The following is a 22,500-nucleotide window of genomic DNA, read 5'->3' on the forward strand; positions in this document are numbered from 1 at the left end:
TCAATGAGGTGTTGTTACAGAACTCTACATGAGGGTTTCAATGAGGTGTTGTTACAGAACTCTACATGAGGGTTTCAATGAGGTGTTGTTACAGAACTCTACATGAGGGTTTCAATGAGGTGTTGTTACAGAACTCTACATGAGGGTTTCAATGAGGTGTTGTTACAGAACTCTACATGAGGGTTTCAATGAGGTGTTGTTACAGAACTCTACATGAGGGTTTCAATGAGGTGTTGTTACAGAACTCTACATGAGGGTTTCAATGAGGTGTTGTTACAGAACTCTACATGAGGGTTTCAATGAGGTGTTGTTACAGAACTCTACATGAGGGTTTCAATGAGGTGTTGTTACAGAACTCTACATGAGGGTTTCAATGAGGTGTTGTTACAGAACTCTACATGAGGGTTTCAATGAGGTGTTGTTACAGAACTCTACATGAGGGTTTCAATGAGGTGTTGTTACAGAACTCTACATGAGGGTTTCAATGAGGTGTTGTTACAGAACTCTACATGAGGGTTTTCAATGAGGTGTTGTTACAGAACTCTACATGAGGGTTTCAATGAGGTGTTGTTACAGAACTACATGAGGGTTTCAATGAGGTGTTGTTACATGAGGTTTTGTTACAGGGTTTCAATGAGGTGTTGTTACAGAACTCTACATGAGGGTTTCAATGAGGTGTTGTTACAGAACTCTACATGAGGGTTTCAATGAGGTGTTGTTACAGAACTCTACATGAGGGTTTCAATGAGGTGTTGTTACAGAACTCTACATGAGGGTTTCAATGAGGTGTTGTTACAGAACTCTACATGAGGGTTTCAATGAGGTGTTGTTACAGAACTCTACATGAGGGTTTCAATGAGGTGTTGTTACAGAACTCTACATGAGGGTTTCAATGAGGTGTTGTTACAGAACTCTACATGAGGGTTTCAATGAGGTGTTGTTACAGAACTCTACATGAGGGTTTCAATGAGGTGTTGTTACAGAACTCTACATGAGGGTTTCAATGAGGTGTTGTTACAGAACTCTACATGAGGGTTTCAATGAGGTGTTGTTACAGAACTCTACATGAGGGTTTCAATGAGGTGTTGTTACAGAACTCTACATGAGGGTTTCAATGAGGTGTTGTTACAGAACTCTACATGAGGGTTTCAATGAGGTGTTGTTACAGAACTCTACATGAGGGTTTCAATGAGGTGTTGTTACAGAACTCTACATGAGGGTTTCAATGAGGTGTTGTTACAGAACTCTCATGAGGGTTTCAATGAGGTGTTGTTACAGAACTCTACATGAGGGTTTCAATGAGGTGTTGTTACAGAACTCTACATGAGGGTTTCAATGAGGTGTTGTTACAGAACTCTACATGAGGGTTTCAATGAGTTGTGAACTCTTGTTCAATGAGGTGTTGTTACAGAACTCTACATGAGGGTTTCAATGAGGTGTTGTTACAGAACTCTACATGAGGGTTTCAATGAGGTGTTGTTACAGAACTCTACATGAGGGTTTCAATGAGGTGTTGTTACAGAACTCTACATACATGAGGTGTTTCAATGAGGGGTGAGGTTGTTACAGAACTCTACATGAGGGTTTCAATGAGGTGTTGTTACAGAACTCTACATGAGGGTTTCAATGAGGTGTTGTTACAGAACTCTACATGAGGGTTTCAATGAGGTGTTGTTACAGAACTCTACATGAGGGTTTCAATGAGGTGTTGTTACAGAACTCTACATGAGGGTTTCAATGAGGTGTTGTTACAGAACTCTACATGAGGGTTTCAATGAGGTGTTGTTACAGAACTCTACATGAGGGTTTCAATGAGGTGTTGTTACAGAACTCTACATGAGGGTTTCAATGAGGTGTTGTTACAGAACTCTACATGAGGGTTTCAATGAGGTGTTGTTACAGAACTCTACATGAGGGTTTCAATGAGGTGTTGTTACAGAACTCTACATGAGGGTTTCAATGAGGTGTTGTTACAGAACTCTACATGAGGGTTTCAATGAGGTGTTGTTACAGAACTCTACATGAGGGTTTCAATGAGGTGTTGTTACAGAACTCTACATGAGGGTTTCAATGAGGTGTTGTTACAGAACTCTACATGAGGGTTTCAATGAGGTGTTGTTACAGAACTCTACATAGGGTTTCAGAACTCTACATGAGGGTTTCAATGAGGTGTTGTTACAGAACTCTACATGAGGGTTTCAATGAGGTGTTGTTACAGAACTCTACATGAGGGTTTCAATGAGGTGTTGTTACAGAACTCTACATGAGGGTTTCAATGAGGTGTTGTTACAGAACTCTACATGAGGGTTTCAATGAGGTGTTGTGTTGTTACAGAACTCTACATGAGGGTTTCAATGAGGTGTTGTTACAGAACTCTACATGAGGGTTTCAATGAGGTGTTGTTACAGAACTCTACATGAGGGTTTCAATGAGGTGTTGTTACAGAACTCTACATGAGGGTTTCAATGAGGTGTTGTTACAGAACTCTACATGAGGGTTTCAATGAGGTGTTGTTACAGAACTCTACATGAGGGTTTCAATGAGGTGTTGTTACAGAACTCTACATGAGGGTTTCAATGAGGTGTTGTTACAGAACTCTACATGAGGGTTTCAATGAGGTGTTGTTACAGAACTCTACATGAGGGTTTCAATGAGGTGTTGTTACAGAACTCTACATGAGGGTTTCAATGAGGTGTTGTTTTCAATGAGGTGTTGTTACAGAACTCTACATGAGGGTTTCAATGAGTTGTTACAGAACTCTACATGAGGGTTTCAATGAGGTGTTGTTACAGAACTCTACATGAGGGTTTCAATGAGGTGTTGTTACAGAACTCTACATGAGGGTTTCAATGAGGTGTTGTTACAGAAACATGAGGGTTTCAATGAGGTGTTGTTACAGAACTCTACATGAGGGTTTCAATGAGGTGTTGTTACAGAACTCTACATGAGGGTTTCAATGAGGTGTTGTTACAGAACTCTACATGAGGGTTTCAATGAGGTGTTGTTACAGAACTCTACATGAGGGTTTCAATGAGGTGTTGTTACAGAACTCTACATGAGGGTTTCAATGAGGTGTTGTTACAGAACTCTACATGAGGGTTTCAATGAGGTGTTGTTACAGAACTCTACATGAGGGTTTCAATGAGGTGTTGTTACAGAACTCTACATGAGGGTTTCAATGAGGTGTTGTCTTACAGAACTCTACATGAGGGTTTCAATGAGGTGTTGTTACAGAACTCTACATGAGGGTTTCAATGAGGTGTTGTTACAGAACTCTACATGAGGGTTTCAATGAGGTGTTGTCTTACAGAACTCTGAGGGTTTCAATGAGGTTGTTTCTACATGAGGGTGTTGTTACAGAACTCTACATGAGGGTTTCAATGAGGTGTTGTTACAGAACTCTAGGGTTTCAATGAGGGTTTCAATGAGGTGTTGTCTTACAGAACTCTACATGAGGGTTTCAATGAGGTGTTGTTACAGAACTCTACATGAGGGTTTCAATGAGGTGTTGTTACAGAACTCTACATGAGGGTTTCAATGAGGTGTTGTTACAGAACTCTACATGAGGGTTTCAATGAGGTGTTGTCTTACAGAACTCTACATGAGGGTTTCAATGAGGTGTTGTTACAGAACATGAGGGTTTCAATGAGGTGTTGTTACAGAACTCTACATGAGGGTTTCAATGAGGTGTTGTTACAGAACTCTACATGGTTTCAATGAGGTGTTGTCTTACAGAACTCTACATGAGGGTTTCAATGAGGTGTTGTTACAGAACTCTACATGAGGGTTTCAATGAGGTGTTGTTACAGAACTCTACATGAGGGTTTCAATGAGGTGTTGTTACAGAACTCTACATGGTTTCAATGGTTGTTTCTAATGAGGGGTGTTGTCTTACAGAACTCTACATGAGGGTTTCAATGAGGTGTTGTCTTACAGAACTCTACATGAGGGTTTCAATGAGGTGTTGTCTTACAGAACTCTACATGAGGGTTTCAATGAGGTGTTGTTACAGAACTCTACATGAGGGTTTCAAAGGTGTTGTCTTACAGAACTCTACATGGTTTCAATGTGTTGTCTTACAGAACTCTACATGAGGGTTTCAATGAGGTGTTGTCTTACAGAACTCTACATGAGGGTTTCAATGAGGTGTTGTTACAGAACTCTACATGAGGGTTTCAATGAGGTGTTGTCTTACAGAACTCTACATGAGGGTTTCAATGAGGTGTTGTACTACAGAACTCTACATGAGGGTTTCAATGAGGTGTTGTTACAGAACTCTACATGAGGGTTTCAATGAGGTGTTGTTACAGAACTCTACATGAGGGTTTCAATGAGGTGTTGTTACAGAACTCTACATGAGGGTTTCAATGAGGTGTTGTTACAGAACTCTACATGAGGGTTTCAATGAGGGTTTACAGAAATGAGGGTTTCAATGAGGTGTTGTTACAGAACTCTACATGAGGGTTTCAATGAGGTGTTGTTACAGAACTCTACATGAGGGTTTCAATGAGGTGTTGTACAGAACTTACAGAACTCTACATGAGGGGTTCAACGAGGTGTTGTCTTACAGAACACTACATGAGGGTTTCAATGAGGTGTTGTTACAGAACTCTACATGAGGGTTTCAACGAGGTGTTGTTACAGAACTCTACATGAGGGTTTCAATGAGGTGTTGTTACAGAACTCTACATGAGGGTTTCAATGAGGTGTTGTTACAGAACTCTACATGAGGGTTTCAATGAGGTGTTGTCTTACAGAACTCTACATGAGGGTTTCAATGAGGTGTTGTTACAGAACTCTACATGAGGGTTTCAATACAGAACTCTACATGGTTTCAATGTGTTGTTACAGAACTCTACATGAGGGTTTCAATGAGGTGTTTTTACAGAACTCTACATGAGGGTTTCAATGGGGTGTTGTTACAGAACTCTACATGACATGAGGTGTTGTCTTTCAATGAGGGTTTCAATGTGTTGTCTTACAGAACTCTACATGAGGGTTTCAATGAGGTGTTGTTTCTACATCAATGAGGTGTTGTTACAGAACTCTACATGAGGGTTTCAAGGTGTTGTTACAGAACTCTACATGGTTTCAATGTGTTGTCTTACAGAACTCTACATGAGGGTTTCAATGAGGTGTTGTTACAGAACTCTACATGAGGGTTTCAATGGGGTGTTGTTACAGAACTCTACATGAGGGTTTCAATGAGGTGTTGTCTTACAGAACTCTACATGAGGGTTTCAATGTGTTGTCTTACAGAACTCTACATGAGGGTTTCAATGAGGTGTTGTTACAGAACTCTACATGAGGGTTTCAATGAGGTGTTGTCTTACAGAACTCTACATGAGGGTTTCAATGGGGTGTTGTTACAGAACTCTACATGAGGGTTTCAATGAGGTGTGTTGTTACAGAACTCTACATGAGGGTTTCAATGAGGTGTTGTTACAGATCTCTACATGAGGGTTTCAATGAGGTGTTGTTACAGAACTCTACATGAGGGTTTCAATGAGGTGTTTGTCCCATTTGGTGAAATCTTGTTTTGCAAGTGGACACCACAACTCGCTGCCATAAAGTGCAATTGGTTAAATGACACATTCAATTAGTCCGGACAAAGTTGACTTACTGTTTAACAGATGCCCCACTTTTCTCCACAACCTGAAAAAACATCTGATGTGTTATTTCTTGGCCAGTATATGCGGCTCTTTGTTTATAATGCACTGACTGCTCTCCCTTGAGGCTTCCCCAAGTTGATGCCAAGACACCAAACAGACCCCGATCACCCACTGGGATCATGTTCCAGCCTCGGATTGGACAGAGAAACACACGCGCTCGCACCTACAGGCGGGTTCAGATGTTTCATTTCTCTCTCGTGCCGTCACGGCTGAAGCCAGCGCATATTCCTACTATTTATGTGTCCAGGTTCAACGTGGGACGCCCCTCATTATAAACAAACAATCGGTTAAATTCATGGTTATGGCGTCATTTTCAGCTCTATTAGAAGCGATTTAATAGACGAAACAACAATGTAATTAAACCAATTGACTGGCCAGAGATCAGGTTAGTCATCAGCGGAGACGCAGTGTAAGCTGATAGTATGTTGGACGACCAAATTGAAGTCAAGATGATGGATGAAATCGAAGTGTGTCGGCTGTATGGTGATTTACGAGTCACAACGCATTTTACCGGTACCACCAGGAGTAGTAGGCCAACCGAAAACACCACGACGGACCGCGTCTGACGCGCCGCGGAGAACAGCTAGCATGTCCAGCGGCGCGCCAGAGCCACGGACAGACACGGTGCAGATCAGCAGGTGGGGGCTGTTCGTTGGCAGCCAGACGAGACAATCGAAGGAGCAGGCGCTGAGCAAAGTTACTGGGCTCGAATTTAGTCACGCTCTCTCTATATAGATTGATGCTTCTAATTGTGCATGTAATGAACATTTTTATTTCTATGATGATAGGTTAAACTCTGACTGGATGTATGTATTTTTTTCCCAGTGCCTCGTTCATTTGGCAGAACCTAACTTAATGACCCTGTTTCTACAAGGCCCTAGACTATGGGAGGACCTAATCCTATTTGTACGAATATTTTGTTAAAGCCCAGGCTATAGAGATGCATTCAGGCAATGAACTCGTTATTATGCATCAACATTTTTAATTTGATTACAATTACTGTCAATCGTTGTTGAATTTGTGTTGTTATACAATTAAGTAGGTTAATGAACTGATAATGCATTCATACATTGCTATTTGTGAATATGCTGTTTAATGGAAAGCATTATTCCATGTGAATAGTGTTAATTTGTGTTAATTCGTGTCCTAATAATAATGTGAAAATCAGTCTGCACTGTAATGTTCATCCTGTTGTTCGTGTCCATATAGCCGAGGACAAGGCGGTAAAGGACTGTTACAGTGAGGCTACCGCTCGCTAGACACTTTTCTGAGGGGGGGCGTTAAACAGACATTTTGTCTGGCCTATGTAATTGTAGTGCGTGCAGTACTCTCTATATTTTGTACCAATTGAGAACTTTGGTCTAATTCCCTGATATCTGAATCTTCTCTGGAAAATCACTATTTGAGTCTTTTTTTGTGGTTTACTGCCATGGCCCAGGTCTGGCAGTACTGTTCTAGCAGGCTCTGCTGTAGGCCATCTGCTGTGGGTGACAGCAGGCATAGGTCATCTGCGAAGAGCAGGCATTTAACCTCTGAACTGTGGAGACTAACACCAGGGGCTGAGGATTTTTCTAGAATAGTGGCCAATTCGTTGATGTAAATATTAAAGAGTGCAGGGCTCAGATTGCAACCCTGGTGAACGCCCCGCCCCTGGTTAAAGAATTCTGTTATTTTCTTACCAATTTTGATGCTGCACGTATTGCCAGTATACATTGATTTAATTATGTCATATGTTTTACCCCTTCACCACTTTCAATAACTTTGTAGAACAGTCCTGTATGCCAAATAGAATCAAATGCTTTTTGGATGTCAATAACACTAGCGTACGTTTTGGTATTATTTTGGTGCACATGTTTATCTATCAGGGTGTGTATCTATCAGGGGTCTCTCTCTGCCTTTCTCTCTGTCTGTCTCTCTCTCGCTCTCTGTTCCTCCCTCCCTCTACCCCTGCCTCTCTCTCTGTCTCTCTCTCTCTCTCTGTCTCTCTCTCTGTCTCTCTCTCTCTCTCTCTGTTCCTCCCTCCCTCTACCCCTGCCTCTCTCTCTGTCTCTCTCCTCTCTCTCTCTCTCTCTCTGTTCCTCCCTCCCTCTACTCCTCTGCCTCTCCTCTCTCTGTTCCTCCCTCCCTCTACCCCTGCCCCTCTCTCTGTCTCTCTCTCGCTCTCTGTTCCTCCCTCCCTCTACCCCTGCCTCTCTCTCTCTGTCTCTCTCTGCCTCTCTCTGTCTCTCTCTGCCTCTCTCTCTGGCTCTCTCTCTCTCTCTCTCTCTGTTCCTCCCTCTACCCCTGCCTCTCTCTCTCTCTCTCTCTCTCTCTCTCTCTCTGTTCCTCCCTCCCTCTACCCCTGCCTCTCTCTGCCTCTCTCTGTCTCTCTCTCTCTCTGTTCCTCCCTCCCTCTACCCCTGCCTCTCTCTCTGCCTCTCTCTGTCTCTCTCTCTCTCTGTTCCTCCCTCCCTATACCCCTGCCTCTCTCTCTGTCTCTCTCTGCCTCTCTCTGTCTGTCTCTCTCTCTCTCTCTCTGTTCCTCCCTCCCTCTACCCCTGCCTCTCTCTCTGTCTCTGTCTCTCTCTCTCTCTGTTCCTCCCTCTCTCTGCCTCTCTCTGTCTCTCTCTCTCTCTGTTCCTCCCTCCCTCTACCCCTGCCCCTCTCTCTGTCTCTCTCTCGCTCTCTGTTCCTCCCTCCCTCTACCCCTGCCTCTCTCTCTGTCTCTCTCTGTCTCTCTCTGCCTCTCTCTGTCTCTCTCTGCCCTCTCTCTGTCTCTCTCTGCTCTCTCTCTGTTCCTCCCTCTACCCCTGCCTCTCTCTCTGTCTCTCTCTCTCTCTCTCTCTGTTCCTCCCTCCCTCTACCCCTGCCTCTCTCTGCCTCTCTCTGCCTCTCTCTCTCTCTGTTCCTCCCTCCCTCTACCCCTGCCTCTCTCTGCCTCTCTCTGTCTCTCTCTCTCTGTTCCTCCCTCCCTCTACCCCTGCCTCTCTCTCTGCCTCTCTGTCTCTCTCTCTCTGTTCCTCCCTCCCTCTACCCCTGCCTCTCTCTCTGTCTCTCTCTGCCTCTCTCTTGCTCTCTGTTCCTCCCTCCCTCTACCCCTCTATCCTTCTCCACATCCTTGCATTGATAAATTTGAATAAACACATGCATCTTACCCCCCCCTTTCTCCATAAGAGGATAAAACACACACACACACACACACACACACACACACACACACACACACACATTAATCACACACACACACACACACACACACACACACACACACACACACACACACACACACACACACACACTCCATTAATCTCAGTCTTGTGGTTGTAGGGAGAGAAGTGAAGAGAGACTGGGATGGAGAGGAAGTGTAGATGAATATTTCAGTAGTTTACCATCAGATGTAGAAGTAAAGACAACAGCACTTCCCCTGGTGGTGACATTTATCAGGACAAAGGAGAAGAAACATGTTGCTCCAGTCCGTCTCACATTTCATGTCTCTGGGAGAATCAAGACTCACGTTTTTCACTGTGTGTGTGTTTGTGTGTGTGTGTGTGTGTGGTTGTGTGTGTGTGTGTGTGTGTGTGTGTGTTGTGTGAAAATGCGTTGTGTGTTTGTGTGTGTGGTTGACTGTAAGGAAACTGCGTTGTGTGTGTGTGTGTGTGGTTGAGTGTTGCGTGTGTGTTTGTGTGTGTGTGGTTGAGTGTAATGCGTCGTGTGTTTGTGTGTGTGGTTGACTGAAACTGCGTTGTGTGTTTTGTGTGTGTGTGTGTGTGTGTGGTTGAGTGAAACTGCGTTGTGTGTTTTGTGTGTGGTTGTGTGTTGTGTGTGGTTGAGTGTAAGGAAACTGCGTTGTGTGTTTGTGTGCTTCCGTGTGTTTAATATTGTGTGTGTGTTGAGTGCCTCTCTCTCCTCTCAGTGTGATACAGGGGTTTGTTCATGCGTCTTTGTGCATTCTTCACAGCTGGCTGAAAACGTGTTGTTCCTTGTAACATAACTATTCTGGTTCTCTGTGCGTGTGAGACAGAGTGAGATGTATGGAGAACCAGTGGAGAATCGTTCCAGACATCCTCTCCTCTCCTCTCTTTTAGAGAGACTTCTCCTCTATTCCAGTTTACTGTATCATCTATTCCCCTTCCTTGTTTGAAAGGAGAGACAGATCACTGTTAAACAAGTGTAGCAGAGAGGAAAGGAGAGACAGATCACTGTTAAACAAGTGTAGCAGAATGAAAGGAGAGACAGATCACTGTTAAACAAGTGTAGCAGAATGAAAGGAGAGACAGATCACTGTTAAACAAGTGTAGCAGAGAGGAAAGGAGAGACAGATCACTGTTAAACAAGTGTAGCAGAGAGAACTAATTGGCTGTGGATCTGGGAAGAGAGAGAATCAAATAAAGGAAAAACTAATATGATAATTAACAGGAGACAGCAGGGTAGCCTCTCTCCTCTCCATCCTTCTCTCTCTCTCTCTCTCCTCTCCATCCTCCTCTCTCCATCATTCTCTCTCTCTCTCCTCTCCATCCTCCTCTTTCCATCCTTCTCTCTCCTCTCCATCCTCCTCTCTCCATCATTCTCTCTCTCCTCTCCATCCTCCTCTTTCCATCCTTCTCTCTCCTCTCCATCCTCCTCTCTCCATCATTCTCTCTCTCTCCTCTCCATCCTCCTCTTTCCATCCTTATCTCTCTCTCTCCTCTCCATCCTCCTCTTTCCATCCTTCTCTCTCTCTCCTCTCCATCCTTCTCTCTCCTCTCCATCCTTCTCTCTCTTCTCCATCCTTCTCTCTCTCTCTCCTCTCCATCCTTCTCTCTCTCTCTCCTCTCCATCCTTCTCTCTTTCTCTTCTCCTCTTTCTTTCTCTCTCTCCTCTTTCTTTATTTCTCTCCTCTCTCTCTTCTTTCTCTCTCTCTCTCTTCTTTCTCTTCTTTCTCTCTCTTTTCTCTTCTTTCTCTCTCCTCTCCATCCTTCTCTCTCTCCTCTCCATCCTTCTCTCTCTCCTCTCCATCCTCCTCTCCATCCTCCTCTCTCCTACCTCTAAGGAGGTAGCATTGAATTGGGTACAGTCATATCTAACTGACAGGAAACAGTCCACCTATGTCAATGGTTCATGTTCTTCCCCTCATGTGTTAAACTGTGGAATACCGCAGGGCAGCTGCCTTGGGCCACTTATCTACTTAATATACACCAATGACCTTCCCTATGCCTTGGTTGAAACTTAAGCTACTATATTTGCAGATGATTCTCCTGTGTGGCTCAGTCGGTAGAGCATGGCGCTTGCAACGCCAAGCGTCGTGGGTTCGATTCCCGCTGGGGCCACCCATATGTAAAAGTAGTGGCCCCAGCCGACTTGTAAGTCGCTTTGGACAAAAGCGTCTGCTAAATGGGATATATTATATTATTATTATTATTCTACAATTTATGCAGCAAGACAATCGGTTCAACAAGTACAGCAAGCTTTGCAAGGAGATTTGAAGATTATCAGGAAATGGGTTTGCCAAATAAAACTTGCTTTAAACACCAAGAAAACCAAAGTTATGTTGGTCTGTTCCACTAGGAAAAGGCCAAAACAGCATGGGATACAATTAAGTATGGGAGGAGTACAAATTGAAGAAGTGGCAGAAACCAAACTACTGGGAGTGCAGCTAGACAACTGCTTATCATGGTCGTCTCAAATAACTAATCTATGTCAAAAAAAATATTAAAACAGCATGCATAATCAGAAGGATAGCTAAATATTTACCAGGGAAAATCCTTCAGCAAATAACACAGGCATTGGTTGAGAGTCAGGTGAACTAGTGTTCTGTGGTCTGGGGAAATGCATCATCTAGTGAAGTCAGGAGGCTGTAGAATGCACAGAACAAAGCAGCAAGGATTGTTTTAAGGCGGAGATGTGGTTCTTCTGTTGTAGTCATGCGCAGTGTTCTTGGTTGGTCATCAATCGACAAGATAATTGAAAAAAACATGCTTTTTTTATTTTATAATATACATCATTTAAAACGGCCAAGTTCTATTCACAGTGGTATTCAGTTGGCCAGAGACAGACATTCCGTAAATACTAGGAATAGATTGTCCACCATCTATGTGTTATCCAGACAGAAAAAATAAATGGGCAAAAGAACATTTCGATTTAGAGCAATAAAGAAATGGAATAAATTATCTGAGCAAACTAGAAACCTTTCAATATATAACTTTAAACATAATTTTAAAACAATTTAAATATAGTATATTGAAATGTTGTGGGACTATAGTAGATGAAGAATCAATATTTTTTTTATATTTAAAAAAAATATATATTTTATTTATTGGGTCATTATGCTAGTGTATTATGTATGTTTGTAATAGTGTGTTATATGTGAAAGTGTGTTTGTATTATAAACTGTATTTTAATGTTAAGGACTCTTGGAAGATTAGTCCAAATGGAGACTAAAAGAGATCCAAATCAAATCTCCTCTCCATCCTTCTCTCTTTCTCTCTCCTTCTTTCTCAAATTCAAATTCAAGCTGCTTTATTGGTATGAAACACATTGCATCAATATTGCCATGCAGCAATGTATACAATATATATTGTAATAAAATAATATACATTGTAATAAAATCTCTCTCTCATTCTCTCTCTCTCTCTCTCTCTCTCTCTCGCTTTCTCTCTCTCGTTTCCTCTTCCCATCTCTCTCCTCCCCCTCTCTCTTCTCCTCTTTCTCCCCCCTTTTCCCTCTACCCCTACCATTCTCTCTCTCTTGCCCATCTCTCTCCTCTTATCTCTTCATCTCTCTCCCTACCGTTCTTGCTCTCTCCCCCTACCGCTCTCTCTCTCCCCTTGTTTCCTCTTCCCATCTCTCTCCTCCCCCTCTATCTTCCTATTTTTCTCCCCTCTCTCTCTTTCCCTACTGTTCTCTCTCTCTTCCTCCTTCCATCTCTCTCCTCCATATCTCATCTCTCTCCATCTATTTCAAAATGTCCCCCCCCCCCCCTGTAGGTATTGGAGGTGGTTCGGTCCAACTATGACACGTTGACCCTGAAGCTGCAGGATGGTCTGGACCAGTTTGAGAGATACTCTGAACAACCCAAGGAGGCTGCCTTCTTTAAAGAACTGGTGAGAGGGAACAGAATAAACACACACAGTACCAAGGACATGATACATGGGACATGATACATGCTTGTATTGGTAAAGTTGGTGTCTCACTCATAGTCCTGCACAATTAGTTGAATTCACATCAAATTGTCAATGTAGTGTCATTTTTTGTCGTCTCCCTGACTTCTTGTGACTGCTTCCCTCACACCAAGCCCCGCCCCCTGTCAATCAAGCAGCACAGTTCTTCCTCGCTGTCGAGTCCACTATTAGTTTGCTATTCTGTCAGGTTCACTATTAGTTTGCTGTTCTCTCAGGTTCACTATTAGTTTGCTGTTCTGTCAGGTTCACTATTAGTTTGCTGTTCTGTCGGGTTCACTTTTAGTTTGCTGTTCTGTCGGGTTCACTATTAGTTTGCTGTTCTGTCGGGTTCACTATTAGTTTGCTGTTCTGTCAGGTTCACTATTAGTTTGCTATTCTGTCAGGTTCACTATTAGTTTTGCTGTTCTGTCAGGTTCACTTTTAGTTTGCTGTTCTGTCAGGTTCACTTTTAGTTTGCTGTTCTGTCGGGTTCACTATTAGTTTGCTGTTCTGTCAGGTTCACTATTAGTTTGCTATTCTGTCGGGTTCACTATTAGTTTGCTATTCTGTCAGGTTCACTATTAGTTTGCTATTCTGTCGGGTTCACTATTAGTTTGCTATTCTGTCAGGTTCACTATTAGTTTGCTGTTCTCTCAGGTTCACTATTAGTTTGCTGTTCTGTCGGGTTCACTATTAGTTTGCTGTTCTGTCAGGTTCACTATTAGTTTGCTATTCTGTCAGGTTCACTATTAGTTTGCTATTCTGTCGGGTTCACTATTAGTTTGCTATTCTGTCAGGGTCACTATTAGTTTGCTGTTCTGTCAGGTTCACTATTAGTTTGCTGTTCTGTCAGGTTCACTAATAGTTTGCTATTCTGTCGGGTTCACTATTAGTTTGCTATTCTGTCAGGGTCACTATTAGTTTGCTGTTCTGTCAGGTTCACTATTAGTTTGCTGTTCTGTCAGGTTCACTAATAGTTTGCTATTCTGTCGGGTTCACTATTAGTTTGCTATTCTGTCAGGGTCACTATTAGTTTGCTATTCTGTCAGGGTCACTATTAGTTTGCTGTTCTGTCAGGTCAGATCCAGGCAGATTGTTCCAAACTAGAACGATGCTCCTTTCCACTTTTCTTCTTAATTCTAATCATTCTATTTCTAGGATTCCAAGTGTTTTGATCTTTATTACACGTCAAATCACAATTATTTTGTTGCCCGTATCATGCAGCCCTACTCACTCTCTCTCTCTCCCCCTCCCCATCTCTCTCTCTCTCTCTCTCTCCCCCCCCCCTCTCTCTCTCTCTCGCTCTCCCCCAACTCTCTCTCTCTCTCTCTCCCCCTCTCTCTTTCTCTCTTTCCCCCTCCCCATCTCTCTCTCTCTCTCTCCCCCTCTCTCTCTCTCTCTCTCCCCACTCTCTCTCTCCCCCTCGCTCTCTCTCTCTCTCTCTCTTTCCCCCCATCTCTTTCTCTCTCCCCCATCTCTCTCTCTCTGTTCTCTCTCTCCCTCCCTCTCTCTCTACCCCTCTCTCCCTCTCTCTCTCTCTCTCTCTCTCTCCCCCTCTCTCTCTCTTTCTCTCCCCCCATCTCTCTCTCTCTCCCTCTCTCTCTCTCCCTCTCTCTCTCTCTCTCTCTCTCTCTCCCCCATCTCTCTTTCTCTCTCCCCCATCTCTCTCTCTCTCTCCCTCTCTCTCTCTCCCCCTCTCTCTCTCTCTTTCTCTCTCTCTCTCCCCCCCTCTCTCTCTCTCTAGGTTCGCTCCATCAGTCTGAATGTGAGGAAGAATGTGTCTCTGAACACACTGAGTCAGGACCTCCTGCTCAAAGAGTTCTCCACCATCTCCTGAGAGACACATGTATATTCCTCACCCCCTGACCCTATCTGACTACACACACACGCCTCTGTCTGACGACACACACACGCCTCTGTCTGACTACACACACGCCTCTGTCTGACTACACACACACCCTCTATCTGACTACACACACACGCCTCTGTCTGACTACACACACACCCCTCCCTCCTCACCCATCCACACACCCCCCTCTCAAAGAGTTCTCCACCATCTCCTGAGAGACACATGTATATTCCTCACCCCCCTGACCCTATCTGACTACACACACACCCCTCTATCAGACTACACACACACGCCTCTGTCTGACTACACACACACGCCTCTGTCTGACGACACACACACTCCTCTATCTGACTACACACTCCTCTATCTGACTACACACACACCCCTCTATCTGACTACACACACACCCCTCCCTCCTCACCCATCCACACACCGGAGAGGGAGGGTCACACATCTCTCCCCCACTGCCTCACCTCTCTCTCTCCCCACCTGCCCTACACACACCTCTCCCCCACTGCCTCACCTCTCTCTCTCCCCGCCTGCCCTACACACATCTCTCCCCCACTGCCTCACCTCTCTCTCTCCCCACCTGCCCTACACACACCTCTCCTCCACTGCCTCACCTCTCTCTCTCCCCACCTGCCCTACACACACCTCTCCTCCACTACCTCACCTCTCTCTCTCCCCACCTGCCCTACACACACCTCTCCTCCACTACCTCACCTCTCTCTCTCCCCACCTGCCCTACACACACCATACTACTCTGGGGTTGACCTGGCTGACTGGTGGGGTTTGTCTGGAAATCTGTGCTATACGCCATGTGTGAGTGGTTTCTGTCTAAAGAGATGTGTGAGCGCTATTACTACATTGTGTTTGTGTGTGTATATTGGCAGGACTGTTACCAGACTGATCCATGCAAATATCCAATCTCCTTCCCAAATTGCACCCTATTCCCTATATAGTGTACTACGTCTGGTAGTGCACTATAACTTTTGGTAGTGCACTATATAGGGAATAGGGTGCCGTTGTGGGAGGCTGTCGTTGTAACATTGTAACATCTGTTGTTAAACTGATCATTGGATTGATTGAATGATTTTTCTTCTTTGTTTTTGTTGTTGAAAAAACCCTTTTAGTTCTAAAAATGTACATTTGGTTGTTTGTTTTCTCTGCTCTGTTGGTTGGCCTTCCGTTACTAGGCAACCGATCCATCCATGTCGTTTGACATGAACGAACGATCCGAGACAACCGCAGTTTGATGTATCAGACATGGAATTTATTTTTCTCTCGGATTCAGAAAAAATAAGAAAATGAAAGAAATACAGACAAAAACAAGCAAAAGTGTTTCCTGTTTCCTGTTTCCTGGTGACTGAATGTTTATATGGGAGCTAAAACCTTTTCATTTTCTTCACGTTTTGAATACATCCTATTTTTCTCTCTTTTCATCTTGAGAATACATTTGCCCTAACCTCATACGACCATCCTGATATCACACGCTTCCAATCTGTTTTGCAACACGGATGAAATGAAGTGAGACTCAGCGGTCAGGATGGTCGTATGAGGCTTCATTCACACAGCCGATAAGGACAGTATGGCAGCCATTTTGACAAGTGGCTACATACGTAGGCTATGTTTACAAGCTCGCTGTATTCTCAACCGTGGTGACGTCCAGCATTAACAGACTCATGGAGCCGGGGTGAAGTTTCCCCTGAATGCTGATCCTGGGGCAGCGTAGCATTGTCCCCAATAACGGTTAAGGTTATGATTGGGGAGGGCAAGCTGATCCTAGATCTGTACTTAGGGGAAACTTCACCCCGGCGCTAGTTGATCTTTAAGGTCACAAAAGCTGTTTTCGGGTAACGTTGCACAACATTTGTGATCTTGAACAAAGCGCTGCACAAGAGATTTCTCTGAGGACCCTAGTATTGAAGATGGATAAACAAACAAATTATGCAACGCTCTCTTTTCTCTCTCTTTATTTGACGGTAGGATTCTCTCTCTTCCTCTCTAACTCCTGTAGCTAGTAGTGTTATTTGTCTGTTTGTCTTTTAAAAATAAAAGTTTGTTTCCTACTCCTCACTTCCTGTGGCGTCCCTGCTTTGTTAAGGACAAGACAGACCGCTCGGACCAATGCTACAAATAACCTCTGACCTCAGAACGTTGACTGTTTTCTGTTCTGTTCATTTCCCCATGATTTTCCGGGTTAAATCGTCACTGTTCGTCGACACCCAGCAGGCGATCTACTGCGCACCGCCAACGGTCCTTATGGTCTGTTATCACCGCCAACGGTCCTTATGGTCTGTTATCACAGCCAACAGTCCTTATGGTCTGTTATCACCGCCAACGGTCCTTATGGTCTGTTATCACCGCCAACGGTCCTTATGGTCTGTTATCACAGCCAACGGTCCTTATGGTCTGTTATCACCACCAACGGTCCTTATGGTCTGTTATCACCACCAACGGTCCTTATGGTCTGTTATCACAGCCAACGGTCCTTATGGTCTGTTATCACCGCCAACGGTCCTTATGGTCTGTTATCACCGCCAACGGTCCTTATGGTCTGTTATCACAGCCAACGGTCCTTATGGTCTGTTATCACAGCCAACGGTCCTTATGGTCTGTTATCACCGCCAACGGTCCTTATGGTCTGTTATCACCGCCAACGGTCCTTATGGTCTGTTAACAACGCCAACGGTCCTTATGGTCTGTTATCACCGCCAACGGTCCTTATGGTCACCATTAATGTGTTGTGGTTTAAATATGGAGACCTTTTCCTGTCACCATTAATGTGACTTGTTATGACTATTCAGACACAGAGAAGTGGATCAGACCAGCACCATTCTAACCTTGAGATTTTATTCATCCCTACGAACCTTTATCTATTAGCGTTGCCCTTTTGTGTCGTGGTTTTTGGGTTGATGTAGAGTGTGAGTCTGCCTGTAAGTTCTCCCACTTAAATATGAGAGAGGCCTGTAGTTTTCATCATAGCTCCACTTCAACAATGACAAACAAAATTAGAAGAAGAAAAATCCAGAAAATCACATTGTAGGATTTTTAATGAATTTATTTGCAAATTATGGTGGAAAATAAGTATTTGGTCACCTACAAATAAGCAAGATTTCTGGCTCTCACAGACCTGTAACTTCTTCTTTAAGAGGCTCCTCTGTCCTCCACTCGTTACCTGTATTAATGGCACCTGTTTGAACTTGTTATCAGTATAAAAGACACCTGTCCACAACCTCAGTCACATTCCAAACTCCACTATGGCCAAGACCAAAGAGCTTTCAAAGGACACCAGAAACAAAATTGTAGACCTGCACCAGGCTGGGAAGACTGAATCTGTAATAGGTAAGCAGCTTGGTTTGAAGAAATCAACTTTGGGAGCAATTATAAGGAAATGGAAGACATACAAGACCACTGATAATCTCCCTTGATCTGGGGCTCCACGCAAGATCTCACCCCGTGGGGTCAAAATGACCACAAGAACGGTGAGCAAAAATCCCAGAACCACACGGGGGGACCTAGTGAATGACCTGCAGAGAGCTGGGACCAAAGTAACAAAGCCTACTGTCAGTAACACACTACGCCGCCAGGGACTCAAATCCTGCAGTGCCAGACATGTCCCCCTGCTTAAGCCAGTACATGTCCAGGCCTGTCTGAAGTTTGCTGGAGAGCATTTGGATGATCCAGAAGAAGATTGGGAGAATGCCATATGGTCAGATGAAACCAAACCTTTTGGTAAAAACTCAACTCGTTGTGTTTGGAGGACAAAGAATGCTGAGTTGCATCCAAAAAACACCATACCTACTGTGAAGCATGGGGGTGGAAACATCATGCTTTGGGGCTGTTTTTCTGCAAAGGGACCAGGACGACAGATCCGTGTAAAAGAAAGAATGAATGGGGCCATGTATCGTGAGATTTTGAGTGAAAACCTTCTTCCATCAGCAAGGGCATTGAAGATGAAACATGGCTGGGTCTTTCAGCATGACAATGATTCCAAACACACCGCCCGGGCAACGAAGGAGTGGCTTTGTAAGAAGTATTTCAAGGTCCTGGAGTGGACTAGCCAGTCTCCAGATCTCAATTCCTTAGACAATCTTTGGAGGGAGTTGAAAGTCCGTGTTGCCCAGCAACAGCCCCAAAACATCACTGCTCTAGAGGAGATCTGCGTGGAGGAATGGGCCAAAATACCAACAACAGTGTGTGAAAACCTTGTGCAGACTTACAGAAAACGTTTGACCTCTGTCATTGCCAACAAAGGGTATATATAGTATTGAGATAAACTTTTGTTATTGACCAAATTCTTATTTTCCACCATAATTTGCAAATAAATTCATTAAAAATCCTACAATGTGATTTCTCATTTTGTCTGTCATAGTTGAAGGGTACCCATGATGAAAATTACAGGCCTCTCTCATCTTTTTAAGTGGGAGACCTTGCACAATTGGTGGCTGACTAAATACTTTTTTGCCCCACTGTATGCTTTTATTAATGTCCCAAATGACAGGCTATTCCCTACGTAGTGCACCCTATTCCCTAATTTAAACCAAGGCCCGACCCCATAGTGTTGTGACTCCCTGTGGATCCCAAGGTGGTTTTCCTGTTTTAGTTACACTAGACATTTACATTGAGAGTTAAAGCCTCTTAACAATGGTCTCTGGAAAAGATGCTGCTGGATACACTACAATCTCTCTTTCTCCCTCTCTCCTCTTCTCTCTTTCTCCCTCTCTCCTCTTCTCTCTTTCTCCCTCTCTCCTCTTCTCTCTTTCTCCCTCTCTCCTCTTCTCTCTTTCTCCCTCTCTCCTCTTCTCCCTCTCTCCCTCTCTCCTCTTCTCTCTTTCTCTCTCTCTCCTCTTCTCTCTTTCTCCCTCTCTCCTCTTCTCTCTTTCTCCCTCTCTCCTCTTCTCTCTCTCCTCTTCTCTCTTTCTCTCTCTTTCTCTCTCTCTCCTCTTCTCTCTTTCTCCCTCTCTCCTCTTCTCCCTCTCTCCCTCTCTCCTCTTCTCTCTTTCTCTCTCTCTCCTCTTCTCTCTTTCTCCCTCTCTCCTCTTCTCTCTTTCTCCCTCTCGCCTCCTCTCTCGCCTCTTCTCTCTTTCTCTCTCTTTCTCTCTCTCTCCTCTTCTCTCTTTCCCTCTCTCCTCTTCTCTCTTTCCCTCTCTCCTCTTCTCTCTTTCTCCCTCTCTCCTCTTCTCTCTTTCTCCCTCTCTCCTCTTCTCTCTTTCCCTCTCTCTCCTCTTCTCTCTTTCTCCCTCTCTCCTCTTCTCTCTTTCTCCCTCTCTCCTCTTCTCTTTCTCCCTCTCTCCTCTTCTCTCTTTCCCTCTCTCTCCTCTTCTCTCTTTCTCCCTCTCTCCTCTTCTCTCTTTCTTTCTCTCTCTCTCCTTCTCTCTTTCACCTCCTCTCTTTCTCCCTCTCCTCTTCTCTTTCTCCCTCTCTTTCTCTCTCTCTCCTATTCTCTCTTTCTCTCTCTCCTCTTCTCTCTTTCTCTCTCTCTCCTCTTCTCTCTTTCTCTCTCTCTCCTCTTCTCTCTTTCTCTCTCTCTCCCTCTCTCTCTCTCTCTCTCTCTCTCTCTCTCTCCTCTTCTCTCTTTCTCTCTCTCCTCTTCTCTCTTTCTCCCTCTCTCCTCTTCTCTCTTTCTCCCTCTCTCCTCTTCTCTCTCTCCTCTTCTCTCTTTCTCCCTCTCCTCTCTCTCCTCCAATCTTTACCTCCCTACGTCCTTCCCATGGTGAAGGTAATTAGTTGTTACACTGATAAACTTTGTCCTCTAGCGCTTTTTCTAATGATGTTACACACACACACACACACATACACACACACAGCTTTGCAAACAGTTTGTATAACCGCAAAGGACAAAAACTATTTCTAAACACTAAATGTTAATCTTTAAAGCAAAAAATAAGTGTTTTCCGCTCTCTCTCTCACCCCCCCTCTCTCTCCCTATCACTCACCCCCCCTCTCTCCCTCTCTCACCCCCCCTCAATCTCTCTCTCTCACTCACCCCCCCCTCTCTCCCTCTCTCCCTCTCTCACCCCCCCTCAATCTCTCTCTCTCACTCATCTCTCCCTCTCTCACCCCCTCAATCTCTCTCTCTCACTCACCCCCCCCCTCTCTCTCCCTCTCTCACCCCCTCAATCTCTCTCACTCACCCCCCCCCTCTCTCCCTCTCTCACCCCCCTCAATCTCTCTCTCTCTCTCACTCACCCCCCCTCTCTCTCCCTCTCTCACCCCCCCTCAATCTCTCTCTATCACTCACCCCCTCTCTCTCCCTCTCTCACCCCCAATCTCTCTCTCTCACTCACCTCCCTCTCTCACCCCCCTCAATCTCTCTCACTCACCCCCCCCCTCTCTCTCCCTCTCTCACCCCCTCTCAATCTCTCTCACTCACCCCCTCTCTCTCCCTCTCTCACCCCCTCAATCTCTCCTCACCCCCCTCTCTCCCTCTCTCACCCCCCTCAATCTCTCTCTCCCCCCCCCCCCCCTCTCTCACCCCCCTTCAATCTCTCTCTCTCACTCACCCCCTCCCTCTCACCCCCTCTCAATCTCTCTCTCACACCCCCTCTCTCTCCCTCCCCTCAATCTCTCTCACTCAATCTCTCTCCCTCTCTCACCCCCTCAATCTCTCTCTCACCCCCCCCTCTCTCCCTCTCTCACCCCCCCCTCAACCCCCTCTCTCCCTCTCTCACCCTCATCCCCTTCTCACTCTCCCTCTCTCTCCCTCCCCCTCATCTCTCTCTCTCTCTCTCTCACTCATTCTCTCTCTCACCCCCCCTCTAGTCTGTTCATTTCTCTCTTCTCCTCACCCCACCCCCTCTCTTCTCCCTCTCTCACTTCCTCAATCTCCCTCTCTCACTCACCCCCTCTCTCCCCTCTCTCTCACCCCCAATCTCTCTCTCTCATCCCCTCTCTGACCTCACCCTCCCCTCTCTCTCCCTCTCACTCACCCCCCTCTCATCTCCTCTCTCACTGACCCCCCTTTTCACTCTCCTCACTTCACCCCCCTCCTCTCTCTCTCACCCCCTCACCCCCTCACTCCCCCCTCTCTCCCTCTCTCCCCCCCTCAATCTCTCTCTCTCACTCACCCCTCTCCCTCTCTCACCCCCCCTCAATCTCTCTATCTCACTCACCCCTCTCCTCCCTCTCTCACCCTCAATCTCTCTCTCTCACTCACCCCCTCTCTCTCCCTCTCTCACCCCCCTTCAATCTCTCCTCTCACCCCCCTCTCTCTCCCTCTCTCACCCCCCCCCCTCAATCTCTCTATCTCACTCACCCCCCCTCTCTCTCCCTCTCTCACCCCCTCAATCTCTCCCCTCACTCCCCCCCTCTCTGTTCTCTCACCCCCTCAATCTCTCCTCAATCCCTCTCTCCCTCAATCTCTCTCTCACTCACCCCCCTCTCTCCCTCTCTCACCCCCTCAATCTCTCTCTCTCACTCACCCCCCTCTCTCCTCACCTCTCTCACCCCTTCAATCTCTCTCTCTCTCACCCCCCCCCTCTCCCTCTCTCACCCCCTTCAATCTCTCTATCTCACCACCTCCCCCTCCTCTCCCTCTCTCACCCCCTCAATCTCTCTCTCTCACTCACCCCCTCTCTCTCCCTCTCTCACCCCCTCAATCTCTCTCTCTCTCACTCCCCCCCTCTCCACCCCCTCTCTCTCCCTCTCTCACCCCCTCAATCTCTCTCTCTCACTCACCCCCCCCTCTCTCTCCCTCTCTCACAATCCCTCCTTCAATCTCTCACCCCCTATCTCTATCTCACCTCACCTCCCTCTCTCTCCCTCTCTCACCCCCTCAATCTCTCTCTCACTCCCCCCCCCCCTCTCTCTCCTCTCTCTCACCCCCTCAATCTCTCTCTCTCACTCACCCCCTCAATCTCTC

At 45.5% G+C, this 22,500-nt stretch overlaps 1 protein-coding gene across 1 annotated transcript in view; it reads left to right on the forward strand.

The window, feature by feature from the left end:
* LOC135530881 (armadillo-like helical domain-containing protein 3) overlaps positions 1-16,712 on the forward strand; it is an 89,079-nt gene extending 72,367 nt beyond the window's left edge. The window contains 2 exon segments of the mRNA XM_064959051.1: positions 12,614-12,730; positions 14,532-16,712. Coding sequence (XP_064815123.1) covers positions 12,614-12,730; positions 14,532-14,624 — 210 coding nt within the window. The 3' untranslated portion in view covers positions 14,625-16,712.
* The last annotated feature ends 5,788 nt before the right edge of the window (positions 16,713-22,500 follow it).

The sequence above is a fragment of the Oncorhynchus masou genome, unplaced genomic scaffold, assembly GCF_036934945.1.
Source record: "Oncorhynchus masou masou isolate Uvic2021 unplaced genomic scaffold, UVic_Omas_1.1 unplaced_scaffold_1449, whole genome shotgun sequence".
In the NCBI taxonomy this organism is placed as follows: Eukaryota; Metazoa; Chordata; class Actinopteri; order Salmoniformes; family Salmonidae; genus Oncorhynchus; species Oncorhynchus masou.